This window comes from Phaseolus vulgaris, chromosome 3, assembly GCF_000499845.2.
Source record: "Phaseolus vulgaris cultivar G19833 chromosome 3, P. vulgaris v2.0, whole genome shotgun sequence".
Taxonomy (NCBI): Eukaryota; Viridiplantae; Streptophyta; class Magnoliopsida; order Fabales; family Fabaceae; genus Phaseolus; species Phaseolus vulgaris.
The window spans coordinates 6,924,431-6,936,418 of NC_023757.2; the positions used below are offsets into that span (position 1 = coordinate 6,924,431).

The window sequence follows — 11,988 nt, forward strand, 5'->3', positions numbered from 1 at the left end:
TTTGATGTGTTTTGATGGTATGAGAAATGTTGATAGTATATTTTTAACACACTCTTTAATATTTGTTAAAATTATTAAATTTGTTTTCGTACGGGGTTGGGACCTAGAGAACTATAGAGATTAGTCTTCTTCTACTCTGTTGGTTGTACAGACGGTCTTTCTGCTTCCTTCTTCGCAATCTCTTTGCTTTCCTTACTAGTCTCGACTCTCGGTCTTTTCATAATCCAGACTTGGAGGGTACCTACAGAAGACACTCCGAAACTCAAGTCAACAAAGGTATTCAACACTTGGTTATTAGAGCATTATAGATAATAACGTATCTGATTTTTGAATATGTGCTATTTATATTATCTTTGCTGAGCCTTCCTTATTGGGTCAGGTTTGGGAGTTTGACCGTGCTTAGGGCTGCATTACTTAACTCCTAATCATGGATCAGCTTCGCTGACCTTGGTTGAGCGTAATCAGACTTGAGCTATCGGTCCAACGAACGTGGACCTTAACTAACTTCGGTCGACCCAATAATAGAGACCGAGACGTGATATCAGTTGTCCGGTCTTCATCGGTATAAAAATTAACATACTTTTTACTATTTATTCAAATTTATGAAAATCACATCTTAAAACACATTATAATCAACCAATAACACATGTTTTTGTAACTAAAAGCTTCTCCTTCACGCACCTCAAACTTTCCAAATATAATTCCCATTCATTCAATCTCTTTCAGACGGTAAGTTGCTTTAAGAAACAATTATATATATGTGTGTACAAAATTGTGGTCTCTGTCTTGCAAAGTTGGTGTCTGCTCTTTATGAGATTTAGATTTTAGCAAATCCAACCACCCATCTTAAACTAGGTCCTTTTCTTTCCTTTCATTAATTTTCATAATATTTTCTTAGAATCGTCATTTTGCGTTGTTCAGTTGGTGATGAGCTAACAAATGTGGCACATTATAAGTCAATAATTACGTCGTTGAATGCCTTCCAATTTTTTTGTTGCCTTGCTCCAAGAGGTTGATAAATACTAAGTATTTTTAGAGGCAAATCCTCCCTCCACCTTCATTCCTTTTTCTTATCTTTTATTAATTATGAAAAATTAATTTTAACTTTATTAAAATTTTAAATAACTATAAGTGAACTGTAGTTTTACATTTTAAAATAACTTCAGCTCATTTCAAATTATCATATCTCCCTTCTAGTACCATATCTCTCTTTGAATTGCAACACCTTTATTGTTCTTCAATAATATCTTTTGAGAGAGTAGTTACATCGTTTGACATATTTTAATTTACTCCATAAAATAAATTTATAATTAGAAGTTTTTTTCTCAAACAACATCTTAAAATTTTTATCATAAAATAACTAATGTTGCACTTGCAATGGTTCCATGAAATGAACTGTTATTTCAACCTGAAGTAAATTATGAATTCTCAGAACCAAAAATTTCTTCTATAGTGCGAAGATAATTCTTTTTTTAGTTTTGTACTACATCTTTACATCTTGCTATTTTTTTTCTAAGTTTTGTGGCTTCCGGATTGTACAATAAGTAAACGAAAAGAGAGTCATTACCACTAAAAACATTACAAAACTAATTTCAACTACTAACATTTACCACCAACCACAATCAATCACCACAAACAACCACCATCACTTAAAATAAACAAGAAGACAACATCCTTTCCACCACATTCAAAAAGAATATTATTAAATGTGAAAAAAAATGATTTCTTTTTTTACCATTGATATTCATTCATAACAAAGTTGGTTCAAATTTGTTTTTTAGTGAAATTTTACAATTTTAATTAACCCTATTTTTTTTAAATTAGTTTTATATTGGTTCCAATAGTTTTTCCTTCACCCATAAGTGGAAATGCAAAATTGAAAGGGCAAATTGGTCATTTAACTTTGCATTTAACACCAATCCCCGCCTCCAACACCTAAATAACCCAATTCAAACACAGTATTAATAATATAACGTCTATTAATTGTAGCTTTCATATGACTTTATTTCCATATGATCTTAGGTCCCATTATATCAGATTATTTTATAAATTTTGTTTAGTCAGTATCTTATACCAATCCAAATCTTAAATTCAATATCCTAATTAAGTGATTGGTATTATCATATCACCTAATTAGATTTTTCACTAATCTATTTCACATATAGATACTTATTTTTGTATGATTAAGTTTTATAGCAAACATATTTTTAATATATAAATATATAAAAATTAAAATTTATGATAAATTAAAATTTTAAAAATTTTATAATTATATTTAGATTTATATGAACAATTTAAATTATTTTGAAATTTTATTTATAGAGAATTATTAATAGATGTCATATTTAAAAGAGATGTATGGTTAAGAAAGTCAAACATATGTACTACTAAAATTAAAAGAATAATAAATGAGATGATTGTGAGAAATTTTTTGGACCAGTCAGTAAGTATTGTGAAATATACATAATAAAATATGTAAGGAACGTATATTCAAACGAAAAAAAAAGAAAAAAAATTAAAAATATCAAACTAGTGAATGAGAATAAAATAAGAGAGTGTGTAAATCTCTGTTTATAATATAAAACTAGACTTATGCATTATTAATAGTATCATAAAACGTTAGTACAGGCTACTAAGTAGAGGATTTTAAATTATATAACTTATAAGACATATTTAAAAAAAACTTCTCCACAAGAATTGTTTGGAAAAAATAAAATATTTTTTATTGGTTAAAATTAATTTATGTATAAATTAAATTAATAAAAGTTGAAAAATTAAATTAAAAAATTCTAAAAAATAATCTTATATATAAAAAAATTTAATTTTAAAAAAAAATTATTTCAGTATTTTTTAACACATGTTAGTCATTTTAGCTAGAAAAATGCATAAAATAAATATGTGAGTTTATATAACGAATATTTATAAAAAATAAAAGTTTTGAATATATAAATTATTAATATTTTAGTTTTTTTCATGGATAAAATAAAATTTATTTTATATAATCAAAATTTCATAATGAATATTTTTTGTTTATAAATTGCATTATATTAAAATTTATTATAAAATAGTTTTTTAATATAAAATTAAATTTATGGTAAATAATTTATATCATGATACAATACTTTTACATATTTTATGATTTGTAGTGGTTAAAATTAAATATATAAGTTTAGATTAAAGGAGAGTTGTTTGTGTAAAAAAAAATCTAGGAAATAGTTTCATAGTAGAAATGATATATTTTAAATAATACCTAAATATTTTATTACTAAAGATGATATATTTTAAATAATACCTAAATATTTTATTATTAAAGTGAAAAGAGTATGTAAATAAAAAAACTCAATTATTCAGGTTTTATTTAAAAATAATCATCATTTTTTTAGAAATTTTCTTTATCACTTATATACTTTCTCTAACTTTCTGAAATCATCTACCATCAGACTGATGATCGAAGTCCGCCATTGAGTTTATGACAACGAATACTACTAGATTGTCCGATCAGAGTTTTAGATAATAGTAAGTTCATTTTTGCTCTTGAGTTAATTTTTAATTTTAGGCTTGTTTGGTTATGATACGTGTTGCATGTAACACATTTAGCTTCAGGATTAGTCCATGTTCGTTGAGAGTTCTAGTGATATAGTTAGATATTTGATCAAGACTCTATGGTACAAATTATGCTGCCTTTGAGCCTTTGTAGGATTGAAGCTCTTTGTGAAAACACTTGCCCAAACTAAGGGAAGCTAGTTTTAATTTTCAATAGAACCCTAGGTTAGAAGATCTGGATGTGAGGGTGACGCAGTTTCAAAATTATTTGCAGGATTGTTTGTTTTTTAGTAAATTAGAGTGTTGATTGAGATTTTGTTGATATGGTAAAATTACAAGTTCAAATGTGATGTAAATAATATTCTTGAACGGTGTTGTGAATCTTTTGAAATGTAAATATTGATGAATAATTGTTGTTGGAATTTGGATGTTGAAAACTAAACGAATTTGAGTTAGAAATCATTAATATATAGATATATAGGTTGATAAGGGAGTTTTATGAGAGTATATATCCAACTTTGAGCAAGATGAGATTATTTTGAATGATATGTTTGACAAAATTCAAGTTTTAGTATGAATGTTATTGGAAATCTTAAAAATATCAGTGTTATGCAGTTTTATTCTACAACTTCCGCTCAAGCGAACAAAGCGAGAATGGGATAGTGAGTGTTGGGTTGATCCCACACCTATTTTCGCTCAAACGAGAAAATTCTCGCTCAAGCAAAAATAGGATGAAAATAGGTGTTCTCAGTTCCATTTTCGTTCAAATGAGAGGGAATCTCGCTCAAACAAAAATGGGTGAATTTTTTGGGAGCTCTCGGGTTCATTTTTCGCTCAAGCGAAACCCATTTTTACTCAAGCAAAGTTAGTTTCTCTCAAGCTAAACACAATTTTTATTTTTATTTTTTGCTTTTGAAAGCCTGGTTTATTGTTTTTAAGTGAAATTTTTTATTTTTATTTAAAAATAAGGTTAAAAGTAATTAGTTATGTGTTTAAGTGAATTTTGTGATATCTTTAACGGTGTATTGATGCGTGTGATATGAAGTAGGAAATTATGTGAAAGTTTGACCAATACATAGTATTTTCAAGAAAGGAAATACCGTATTAAGAAGTGAACTTTAAGCCTAACTCAACCTTATAAAACCGACTTATAAGGTGAGGTTTGCACCCATTTATATACTATGAAATGTCCTAATCTCTAGTTGATGTGGGATCTCCAACACACCGAGAGTGACAACTTGTGCGTGGGAATATACTTATAGGTGGTCCGATAACGACCCGATAACAGGTGAGACAATAGGCCCAACAAACTCTCGCTATGATAGACTTTAAATGGCTCTGATACCATATTAAGAAGTGAACTTTAACCCTAACTCAACCTCATAAAACCGGCTTATGAGATGAGGTTTGCACCCACTTATATACTATGAAATACTCTAATCTTTACTTGATGTGGGATCTCCAACACCCCCCCCCCCCCCACACGAGAGTGACACTCGTGCGTGAGACAATATATTATGGATGGTCCGATAACGGTCTGATAGCGGGTGACCTGATAAACCCAACAAACACTTGCTAGGATAGGCTCGAAAATGGTTCTGATACCATATTAAGAAGTTAGGCTTAAAGTCCACTTCTTAATATGGTATTAGAACCATTTTCGACCCTATCTAGCAAGTGTTTGTTGGACTTATCAGGTCACTCGCTATCGGGTCGTTATCGGATCACCCATAATATATTGTTCCATGCACGAGCTATCACTCTCGACGTGAGGGGGGTGTTGAAGATCCCACATCGACTAAAGATTAGAACATTTTGTAGTATATAAGTGGGTGCAAATCTCACCTCATAAACCGATTTTATGAGGCTGAGTTAAGTTTAAAGTCCACTTCTTAATATACTATGTTGAGATTGTTAGGAGAGTATATTGATTGGTGAGGGTCGAAAAAGGTTCATATGACTGAGTCTGAGGTTGACAAAGCTGATTAGAGTAGATCATATGAATTTACCCTATCATATGAGGTTATTTGATATTGAGATGATTATGTGCATAACTGTGTGGATTCACAACGAGTAGTATGACAAGTACAGGTCTATGGATGCTAATTTCAATACACAAGTCTCCAGAAGTAGAGTCGAGTGTCTATGTGTTGATGTCAGTGGATTTCTAGTATGAGTGATGTGGAATCTAAGATAAATTTGTAGACACTTGAACGTTTGTGATTTTAGATAATGGAGAATGTATGATGATTGATACATTTGTGAATGAAATTTGTTTTATTTAAAACTTTATTGAAAATTTTAAAATTTATAGATTACCCTATTATTTGTGTTGTGTTTTATTTTCTTTATCGGATCATGTATTTACACGAGAGCAAATAATATTTCAGGTGAGAGAACTCCACCATGAACAGATAAAATGTTTAATTTCTTAAGAAAATTTGTTTAATATATGCATATATTAAATTCTTTGTAAAGAAAAATGTATTTTTGAATAACTATAAAATTGATATATATATATATATTTAATATTTTATGCACATTATAGTTTTTAGACGTAATAAAATAGGAATATTATAATTTGAGATAGTTATTGACAAGAAAGTTTATCAAGTAATTGCTGTCAAATTAAAATTTTAAAAAATATATTTTAAAATAAAACTAATTTTTTAATATATACAATTTAATATGACTAATACTTCACTGAGAGTGATAACAAGTCTTAAAACTCTTAAAAATGTATCTGATAAAAATATCACCAAAAGCATATATAGGAAGAAAATTACAATTATTTTATAATGAATAAGTATTTTAAATATTAAATTATACTTTGAACTTATGATAAATAATTTATATTTTGATATACAATATTTAAAATTTAAAATTAAACAAACTTGGAAGCAAAATTAATAAATATTTGAGAGTTGTTAAATCTTAGAAATAAATTCTTGAAGATACTCTTTAAAATAAATATCCATATTTATAATGAATAAGTAGATAATATATAATTTTAGTTTATTTTTAATTTTAATATATCTTAATATAATATAACTAATTTAATATCAGTATTAATATTAGTTGAAAGGTAAATGACATAAGATTCCAGAGTGGTCAACTTTAAACATGTCATTGCTGTCAAATAAAAATCAAACATGTCATGATAATCAATGCAGTTGTCTAGTACAATTCACATGAAAATTGGAAAGATATACAGTCCCATAATTAATGTTTTTTTTTTTCTATCAAAGGTAAAACATAATATATTTCGGTAATCATCAAAAAGTTATTTGAATAATTAACTTTCAATTGAGAAAAAAAAAAACTAGTTTAATATATTTATGACATTCATGGTAGTGTAACTTTTCATCTGGTGCCCACCACACTTTTTCATCTATTTAGGATTTATTGTGTAGTTTGGCTACCTGTACTTGATACGAGATAATATAATATCACACATTGCAGAGTCAAATCAAATCAAATTCATGGGCCATTGGTAGCATTATTCTTTATGTTTTCTTGCTACAAATATTTTGTCATAAACTTTTCTTACTTCTTCCATGTTTCTCTTGAACAACGTAGTTAAAAAGAAAATTACATGATTAGAATAAATTTCAACAACTAAAAGAAAAACTAATAACACCAAAACTAGTAACTTAGATGATGAAAAAAGGGATTTGTATGATATCATTAGCAAAACTGCAAAAGACAAATGTGGAATAATTGGTTTTGGAGCACTACCAGGAAAAAAAAGAATGTAATGATGTGTGGAGTGATGAGAAAATGTATCCACCTCACTTTTCACCCATCTTCTCATCTTGGCAATCAAATGCTAAACCCACCAAGAAAAGGGACAGCTTATAGAGAGAGAGAAATTTCTTGTTTCTTTTGCTTCTTTTTAACCCGTGGATTTGATTAAAGCAAACTTCCAGAGAAAACCAAAGCATCCAAAAAGCAACACCCAATTTTGACTTAGCAAGAAATTGTAGCTAATAAAGACCACTTTTGTCATACTAACACAATTATGACCCACACTCAAAAACTATGTTTGAAATCATTTGCTGTCATTTTGATTTTTGCTACCTAACAACTGCTTGTTATTTAGCTCATAACCATGTATTGCTTACCAAGAGCTTCACAAGTAAAACGGATGATGTTTACAGTACAGAAATGGAACTTTGTATAAAAGGAATGCTTTTCCTTATACACACGCAAGAATGATTGTTATTTAAAGGGTAATGCTTGATTGAATGTTTATGGCATAATTTACAAGTATTTTACCAATAAAAATGTAAAATCAGAAGTATGAAAGAAACTAAAAATGAACTCATTTGTAAATATGTAAGAATCCCAAAATACTGAGTTGCTTCATGTACCTTGAGCTCTATTCATCCATGGCAAAGCTGCAGTAGTGACATTAGAACCACCCAAATAGTTTTGTGGTGAACTTGATACCTTGTCCTTCCTAGACCATTGCCAGATCTTGGAAACAGAAAAACTTTCACCTTTCCTTGCAATGTTGATTTTTTTGCCCTCAACATCCAAGTCAGTGGAAGAATTCCCAAAATTGTCCAATCTACCTTTGAATTGTCTCACACTGCCACCACTGGTACCTACACCATCACCTCTATTGGGGCACAAAGCCACTTGCAAATCTGAATCAGCAACCACATACTGGAAGGACCCCATTGAATAGCATCTCCTAGCATCCAAATTACTTGTACTGCTCTCCCCTCCTCCTCCTCCTCCTCCTCCTCTTTCCACCCCTTCTCCATTATTTGAGCTTCTAAACTTCCCAAGCCTCACAGAAAACACCCTTTTCCCACTCATTATGTGATTTTCTGCATGTTTGTTAAAGGAACCAGCCTCTCCAGCAGCACTGCCCGAAACCCCAGGTTCCTCCCTCAGACCCTCAAAGTCATAAACTGGGTTTTCAAAGGCAAAGCCTGGCTCATAAAGACTCCCTCTGCAGAGAGGACAAGTTGAATTTGATAGCAGCCATGTGTCTATGCAATCAATGTGAAAAGCATGGTTGCAAATGGGCAGCAGCCTGAGCATGTCTTGTTCGGAGAACTGGCAAAGGCACACTGCACAATCAAAAGGCTCCTTCAAACCTATTATGTCTTTGTATAGGAAAACTGGGAGAGCATCTATGAAGGCCTGATCTAGGCCTAAATCATGGAGATGGAAGAGCTGCTGTAACTGCCTCTGGTAAGGATCAGGTTCAGACATGTCAGGGTACCTATTGGACTGGGAAATTGACGAAGAGGACATGTGCCTTATGAGGAATCTAACAAGCAAGTGAAGGACACCAGAGATGAAAAACACAACAGCTAGAATGACAAAGATGAAAACAATTGCAGGGCTTATTCTAGTGCCAGATGAAGAAGATAGAGGAGGCGCCAGTTGTTTCTTGTACTCAGAACTGTAAGGCAATGGTGCAGAAGAAGAACAAGAAGATGGGGAAATACTAGCGGGGTTGTTGATAGCATCACTGCTATGGCAGATTTGAGAATGAACCCAACTCATTTCCTAATGTATTTGCGGTGTGTCTCAGTATGTGAGTTTAAGCACAGAACAGACAGTGACAACTACCTACCTATTTGTTAGAACAATGTTATTGTCTCTGCCACTCTAGAGACTCAATCCGACCCACATATTGAGGAAAATCAACCAACATACACATCACCCTTGCACTCCAAAAAGACAAAACAAGAAGATTGGAACCTCAGGGAAATGAAAGGGGACGAAAAAGATCAAATAAGAAGAAGAAGCTTACTGAAATTTATGTTGCTCTTTGGAGACCGGAAGTGTGGCAATTACAAGAGGGGAGAAACATGTTAAGAAAATTTTAAGGTTGCTGTTGACCCACCTCAAGTGTTGGAGCCATTCTTAGCTGTTATTTTCTGTCACAGAAACGGAGAACGGTGTTACTTCCGAAACCCATTGGGCGAAAGGTTGATAGATCTAGGATGCATATAAGGCTATTTCTTCATGCAACTCCATAACTTCTCCTCACACCCCCATAGGTTAGACAAAAAATCATTTTATACGTAAAAAAATACATTTTTTTTTCTATTTATACCTCTTGATTCTATAATCCGAATGATATTTTCAGATCTAGAAACACCTTTCACATTATACAATCCAAAAATATTTATTTTTCTTAAAAAAAAAGTACATTTTGGATTACAGAATCCAGAAGGTATTCCCGAATCTGGAAATACTTTATGGATTCTATAATATGGAGATACCTTTCGAATTATATAATTTGGAATGTATTTTTTTTTAAAGAAACCCATTTTGAATTTAAATCCGAAAATACATTATGGGATTTATAATCCAAAGTTTTTCCATATCACCCATTCTGAAATAAAAAGCATCAATAGAATAAGGGTTATTTTTGGTATTTTAAGAAGTATGAGGGTGTCACAAGAATCTATGGAGGTGCAAGAATAAACATCCTGCATAGAATAAAGATGTCTATGAAATTCTTGGGTAACTTTCTTTAAGGTTCAAAGAAAATTGGTGCATTGAGTTTGTAGGTTGTTTCTTCCTTCACCTCCATAGCTTCTTATCTCACCACATACTTCTTAAAATATAAAAAATATCCTTTATTACATTGATGTTTTTCATTTTGGAATGGGTGATTTAGAAAAATTCTGGATTATAAAATCTGAAAGGTATTTTTGAATTGGAAATACCTTCCAGAATCTATAATCCATAATGAGTTTCTTTAAAAAACTACATTCCAAATTATGGAATCTGGAAGGTATTTATGGATTACAAAATCTAGAAGGTATTTCTGGATCAAGAATACCTTTCGGATTCTGTAATCCAAAATGTATGTTTTTTTTTTAAAAAAAAAATTGGATTGTAGAATTTGTAAGGTATTTTCGAATCCAGAAATATCTTCCAGATTCCATAATCCAAGAGAAGTAAATAGAAAAAAATATTTTCGAATTGTAGAATCTTGAATGTTTTTTAAGGACAAAGTGGTCTCTTCGCCTGACCTATAGGGTGCTAGGAGAAGCTATAGAGGTGCAGGAAGAAACAACCTAGTTTGTATTGTCATTAGACAAAACTTGCAAAAAGTTTTGGGTGTCTTCCTGCACCCCATCATTCCTCTTCTCACACCCCATCATTTTTCAAAATATCCAAATTTCCTTTGGCATTTTATTTGAAAAGGTATTTGCCATAGCTTCCATGGCAGTGTGAGTTGTAGGTTTAGATAGTAGAAATGACAGAGCTACGGTAGATGTGCTTGTGTGTTGAGAAGGCTTCATTGGTGGTTTGAGGTAAAAAAGAATTATGTTGTACTATTTTTGGTTGTTATGGGGTGTCCAAGTGTCCGAAAATCGAGATCCAAAAATGACTTCCATTATAGGTATTCTGGAATGGGTAAAATGAATTCCAGAATCAAAAATTCGTAAGTCAAAAAACGCATTCTAGAATGGGGTGCTCTGTAATGCAAAGTTGTTTTTAGAATAGACAATTCAGAGGAGAAAAAAACCATTTTGGTATAGGGTGTTCTAGAATGGGGTGCTTCGCCTCCTGTACAACGTGGTGCGTTCGCCCAATTTCACATGCCAATGTGAGCCCTGTGGCAATACGACGGTTCCAACTTTGGCAATCGCGTCATGCTCGGGAATGCTTTGAGTTTGGGGAAGCTTATTGGGGTGTAATGGATTGGACAAAGGCTGCAATGATGCAAATGGTTTTGGTTATGGTGTTGGGGGGAGGGGGGGAGGGGTGGTTTGGGGCAGTAGAGTGATCGGGTGTGACAGGGATCATGGTAGCAGGGATGAGGGTGGTGGCAGAGGTGATGATTTGAAGTCCGGGAGGAAGGTGAAGTTTCTCTACAGTTTTTGGTTACCTAGACCTAGTGATGGAATGTTGAGATATGTTGGGGGGGGGGGACAAGAATCATTAGAGTTAGGAAGGATGTGAGTTTCAATGATTTGGTGCAAAAGGTTGTTGACATTTATGGGTAGGTCGTGGTTAATCAAGTATCAGCTTCCTAAGGAGGATCTTCATGTTGTGAATGGGATTGGTATGACATAGGTGATTGGGTTTGGTGGTGGGAATCCAAAAGCCTATTTCAGAAAGGTCATTCCAGAAAGTCTATTATGGAAACTTGTTATGGAATTTCAATAACAAATTTTAATTTACCTTGCACTCACTCATTGCTTTCTGGATTTACAATTCCGCAAAAATTTTAAATTAGAGATTCTGGAAGTAAAAAAAAAATGAAACTTACTTTTCTTCTTCGAAGAATAGTGGCTCCAAACCCTGCCACTAACCATCAAAATGCAATCATATGCACTCTTACACACTACAGTATACAACAAACCACTTAAAGCACATCAAACTCACGTGAAATGTTCACGGGAATAGTGTCACAAAAAACACATAGGAGAGGGGAGAGGCAAGGCTGCACTAGGGACC

The 11,988-nt window shown here is 32.0% G+C and overlaps 1 protein-coding gene across 1 annotated transcript; it reads right to left on the reverse strand.

Annotated features, from left to right (window-relative positions):
* Positions 1 to 7,696: 7,696 nt before the first annotated feature.
* Positions 7,697 to 9,509, reverse strand: LOC137806483 (RING-H2 finger protein ATL47-like). Its single transcript, XM_068606623.1, has one exon. The coding sequence runs from the start codon at positions 9,067 to 9,069 to the stop codon at positions 7,909 to 7,911; it is 1,161 nt and encodes a 386-aa protein (XP_068462724.1). The 5' UTR covers positions 9,070 to 9,509; the 3' UTR covers positions 7,697 to 7,908.
* Between the last annotated feature and the right edge of the window lie 2,479 nt (positions 9,510 to 11,988).

What these genes read in the sequence shown, in the direction of transcription:
- LOC137806483 (XM_068606623.1), bottom strand. Translation starts at nt 9,069, where the DNA reads ATGAGTTGGGTTCATTCTCAAATCTGCCATAGCAGTGATGCTATCAAC.